The 5371-nt window shown below is 31.6% G+C and overlaps 1 protein-coding gene across 1 annotated transcript; it reads right to left on the reverse strand.

Moving 5' to 3' along the window:
- Window positions 1–3683: 3683 nt before the first annotated feature.
- Window positions 3684–5189, reverse strand: LOC111639939. The gene is made up of 2 exons (XM_023385902.1): window positions 5104–5189; window positions 3684–4964 (listed from the first exon to the last, which is right to left on the reverse strand). Exon 2 carries the CDS (start codon window positions 4943–4945, stop codon window positions 3920–3922), a length of 1026 nt encoding a protein of 341 aa, XP_023241670.1. The 5' UTR covers window positions 4946–4964; window positions 5104–5189; the 3' UTR covers window positions 3684–3919.
- Between the last annotated feature and the right edge of the window lie 182 nt (window positions 5190–5371).

Here is a 5371-nt window from a genome sequence, read left to right on the forward strand (position 1 = left end):
AAGGCTTACCGTAAAGAACTGTCCATCCCCCATGTTTAACGGAATAATATACAGCCTATGTCCATCCTGAAGTTCCATTCTAAATATTGGTGAAAAAATTTTTGAAATCGGATGAGTAGTTTTGGAGATTACCTGCTGCATCCAAACTTACAAACAAACATACAAACATTACCTCTTTATTATATTAGTATAGATTTATAATATTAATGATACGTTTTTTAAAATTTATAGTGAAAATTGTTATAAATATTTATCAAATATTTATCAATTTTTAACCATTATCTGGCTAATTTATTTTACATTCTTGCAGGTTGCAAAAACATTGCATTCCTTCTTTTCGGCTTTCATGAAACTTAAAGACGTTTCGAAAGAAAAAAGCAGCTGTAATAACTTAACATTGTAATTAAATTCTTCAAAAAAAAAATTTCTTCGGACGTTAATATTTAATACAATTTATATTTGCCCATGATTTATATCATGTTTAAAATGCAATATGATCATTTTAATTCATTAGCGATGGAAAATCTTTTGTTTGCATGAAGGATGAAAGTAGCTTGCAATTATTCCTTTATATCTAATAGTTGTTCTGTAAATCTAAACTGATTTCATATGATACATAATAGTTCTCACATTTGATATAACTAGTAATAAATATCACTTCTATTTTTGTAAAATTAGTTGAAATGTGGACAGATGTCTAATTGGAAAACTAAATTAAACTAATTTAGATTGTTTCCTTGAATATATATTAAAATTATTTGTTCTTCGATGTCGAATGACTGTGGAAAACAATAAAAACTTTTTAATTTTCTTTTGACAGGAATATTTGAGAATAGAAATACATTTGTTTATTACTGCATGAAAATTTCTTTTGCGGTATTTTTTTAATAGAAATTGACATACAATTTATTTCTCTTTTAAAAGTGAAACAACTTTTTCACAGCAAGATCTATAAAATATATAAAGAAAATCATCCAGCACTGTCGTAGAGACCAGAAAACCTATTGTGCCAGAGTGGACAGGAAGCTAAAAAGCAACTATTCTAACTGGTCCACCTGGTCCACCTAAAGATTCATGAAGACTTATCAATATCATTTTTTAGTCGCTCCGTAAAGCAAAACACCGACGAGAAACCTATTTTATTCTCAGATCTAGCGTCAAAGACCGGCAGAACCTATGGAAAATTGAAGCTTTTGTAGCCCAGACTCGATTCGGAGTTGTCATAATAAAATATCAGACTTTATTTCAGAATACATTATAGAAAACTAAGATTTTTAAACATTGTGGATAAGATATGAATGCATTGTTTTCATCACTAATATTCATACAGAAATGAAAGCATTTATGTTTTCTAATCATTGCTAGTAATGTACTTATAGTAAAATCAAATTGTAATTCAAACTACACCCAATAATTTATGAAAAATTATTATTAAATTTGAGATTAAAGTACTCGTGATATACTTAGTTAAGTGTATAGTAAAAATGGTCTCACGAAATTGAAGAATTACCTAGCTTGACTGAAGTATCAAAAACAATTCAGGAATGTTAATAACCAATATTTGTTCGATAAAAAGTGTTAGTAAAATTAAAATTAAAGTGAAGTTTTGTCTCTTCTTTTCATCTCTAATTATGTTAAATTTTAAACTTTTTTTGAATGAAATCCTAAATTACTTTTATAGAAATGGATTCTCATTAAGGATACACCGATTAATCGGTAAGTATCGGATATCGGCCGTATCGGCCGTATCACATATTAATCGTAACCGGTTAGCCGATTAATCGGTTTCAATAGTCGGCCAATTTTACATTTTGGTATTTTTGTTAGACTGTTACGTATAATGCTAGTAATAAAAACTGATAAATTTTTGTTATATATACGCTATTCTTTATTCTTTCGTTTACCAGAAGCTGATTCATCAAATAAATCAGAAAAACTTAAGAGATTCACCTCCATCTTGATCATCTCCAGTAGGAGAAGCTTCACAATTTAATTCTTATTGAGATTTTTTCTACCATATTTTCTTTTTCAAATTCCATTTTGAATCTAATAAAAATGACAAGCATAAAGACTTATTTTCTATTTATGCTGAAAATCTTGTTTTATCAGGTTTTCTAGTTCTTCTGTTGTGGTATTAATGCCACTAAAGAAACTACCGCTCTTTGCTTTTGATAAGTATAATTTCAGAGTCTCTGTTGTGGGAATTATTGAAGATGAGATGGTTTCTCATTTCCTGGCTTCCACAGTAATTTCTTTGAATGGTTTTACAAATAGAACAATTTTTTCAACGAAAGACCACTGATATGGGCTCAACATAGAAGTTTTATTATCTATAGCATATGTGACAAGAGCCTTTTGCTGTTCCAGCATGTAGTATGTAGAATTCCAGCCAGTAGGAACATCTTGAATTAATGTGTGTTTCTGCAAATCTAATTTTTCTTGCAAATCTTCCAATTTGATTACAGCTACAGCAGAATGATTAAAATGTATGACAATATTTCTATTTACTGTGATTATAGTTTTCACATCTTGTTCAGAAAATATGCATACGTTTAGTGTTGGCTGCAGCGTATGTATAAAGTACGATAATGCTTCTAAGTTGCAATTCCTAATTCCAGCTACCAAATTTGATGCAGAATCTCATAATATTAAGAATATCTTATCACTTGTCAACTCATACTGTTCGAGAACAATTGTTATTTGTTCACTAATTCGTGCAGCTGTGTGGGAACAATTTGCAAAACAGCTCTTTTATGCTAAAAATCATTCTTCAACCAGTGGGCTCTTACACTTAAAAAAGGAGAATTGTTTGTAGTTGCTGTCCAAATTTCAGCGGTTATAGAAATATATTTTGTTTCTGTTAAACACAGGAACACTTCAGCTTTCTAAACAATGTCGAAGTTTCCATGCATCAACAATTTACTGTTGAGATTTATTTTAGAAACAAAGGAAGAGATTGTTGATTTAGCAAGGATATTCGATTGTCTCTTGTTTACCTGACGCCAGGGAGATGGAAATACTAGGTGGTGAAAATGGGTTTTTCACATTATAATTAACTCTAGGATCTCACACTATTAATGCAATAAATTATTAACACTAATCAACCAATAATGCATGGCCGATTAATCGGCAATCGGCCATTTTGCTTATTGGGTCATCCTTATTGCTTAATTAAACCGCCTGAAAATACCACGTTTACGAGAGAATAAATTTTTATCAAACGGTGGTACTTTTTTTGTATTCTTTTTGAAAATTTGGACAAATATCGGACCTAATAATATCGCATTAACAAGTTACAGTGTAAATAAAGCGGTGTGTCTAATATTTCGAAACAAAATATATTTACCTATACTGTATTGCCTATGCTGTATACGTAAATGTATACTGTGTATGGGATTACTGAACAGGACTCGCTAGTCCGACATCTCCAGTAATCCCACACTTTTCAGGTGCACACGAAATTTTTGTGTTATACGTTGTCCACGTATGCGAGAGAGAAAGACTGATGTACAGTACGATACGTGTATATGGACAGTCGCTAGTTGTTTATTGCCCGTGGAGCCGGCAAAACAGTCATAATCGTGATTAAAACAGTAAGCTAACCTATAAACCATGTTCGTTTTTCAACTGTACAGTGCTTGTGTACATAAAAAATCCAGTAATTCGACAATTGCTGTAATCCTACACGCAGCGGTCAGATGTACAGTACCGGTACATCGGATTACAGAGAGTATTGTATTTAATTCATCACTTAAAACTGCTTAATCATCGATGTTTTAAATCAAATTATTAAAATCCTTTGTGTTATTCTTAAAAATACACCGACGTCATTTTACAAACTTTCTGGAAAGCAAAGGAAACATTCCTCGTGTTAAATAACATACGTAAAATATCCGAATCACATACATTTCCACAAATTTCAGTAAATAAAGAAAATTTTACAAGAAAATTTCGTCTTCTCTTCGAATCTTGTAGTTTCACTGCAAAAATCGTAGATCGGCACGTATTCGCGTGTACGTTTATTAACTGTGATAAAGGACGACCCAATTTCTTCTTTAGGAATCTTAACTGAAAATATATGAAAGCTGCACTTCGACAAAAGTTTCAATTTTTTAAAAAATACGTATCCTTTTTCATCGCAAATGCTTCTTTCGTATAAAAAGTCTTGATTATATGTCGACTTCACACCGACAAGAACCTCTATTCCTTCGGGACTAACATGGGTTATTGGCAGTTCAATCTTCTTCACAACGCAGTTTTCCGGTACCCAAATGTCAGCGGTGAACCGAAAGTTTTCATTCATCACCTTATTACTGTTTGACATTCGAGGTTTCACCCTTTTTAACGCAATTAACGAAGAATAATCCTCAATATTTCTCCGTTTAACATTATCAGATATCGTTGCCCGAAGGATTGCTACATTTTTCTGAGTACGATATTTTCTAATGGATTGAATTTCTCTTGTTGAAAGGTAAACACTTTGAAATTTGTTACAAGCCTTCTTTATTAACTGTGATTTTATAATTAGAAATCTAATCAACGAGATGAAAAATCTTATAACGTCTCTTCTTGATACGTTGTTATTTATTTTTCGTAATTCAGTAAATTTCCGATCGACCCACACCCGAAGACCAAGCAACAGATCGAATTCCTCCAGTTTGTGATAGACGGGACACGTCAACAACTTGAAGAGGGTAGTTACTTCACACGATTGGAAATCGCATGTGTCGAATAAGTTTCCATCAGACCAATTGAATGCATCCCAACAATGATACTGCAGTCGTTTTTCGTAGTGTTTGCAAGCCGAATCGTGGATACGACAAACGTTTTTATCGTGAATCGACACTCTGGGATAATCGAAGCATCTTTTTCCCAATTGTCCAATAAAATAACGTTTGCTGATTAAATACATTTGAAAACAGTTATCCGCAGAAAAAAACGCCATGTTTTCGTTCTGCAAAAATCTGAAACAGGAATACATTACGGAAACGTTGTACAAAGAAATAAAATAAATTTAAATAATTTAAGTTATATAATATATATTATTTTATATTCATCCTCGATAAACACATTACCTTCAATCACAGACACGTAAAAACGTACCATAAACTATTATATTGTAAGGCAAAAACACGAAGTTGTATATTCTAACGACACAAGTGTATGTCTAAATTGAGAGATTTCCCCCTATATTAATTAAAACAAAAACGAAATTACTTTTAAGACAGATTGTTAACGACTGGTTTAATTAGAAAAAGATTCTGTATTTTAATGTTTAAATAATTCCAAATAATCGGTAAAATATCTTTAGCCATTAAGCCATAACTTGCACAATTAAGAGAGGGAATGTCACACCTGTAACCATTCGTGC

The sequence above is a fragment of the Centruroides sculpturatus genome, unplaced genomic scaffold (genome assembly GCF_000671375.1).
Source record: "Centruroides sculpturatus isolate CEXI.00-Female unplaced genomic scaffold, Cexi_2.0 scaffold1264, whole genome shotgun sequence".
In the NCBI taxonomy this organism is placed as follows: Eukaryota; Metazoa; Arthropoda; class Arachnida; order Scorpiones; family Buthidae; genus Centruroides; species Centruroides sculpturatus.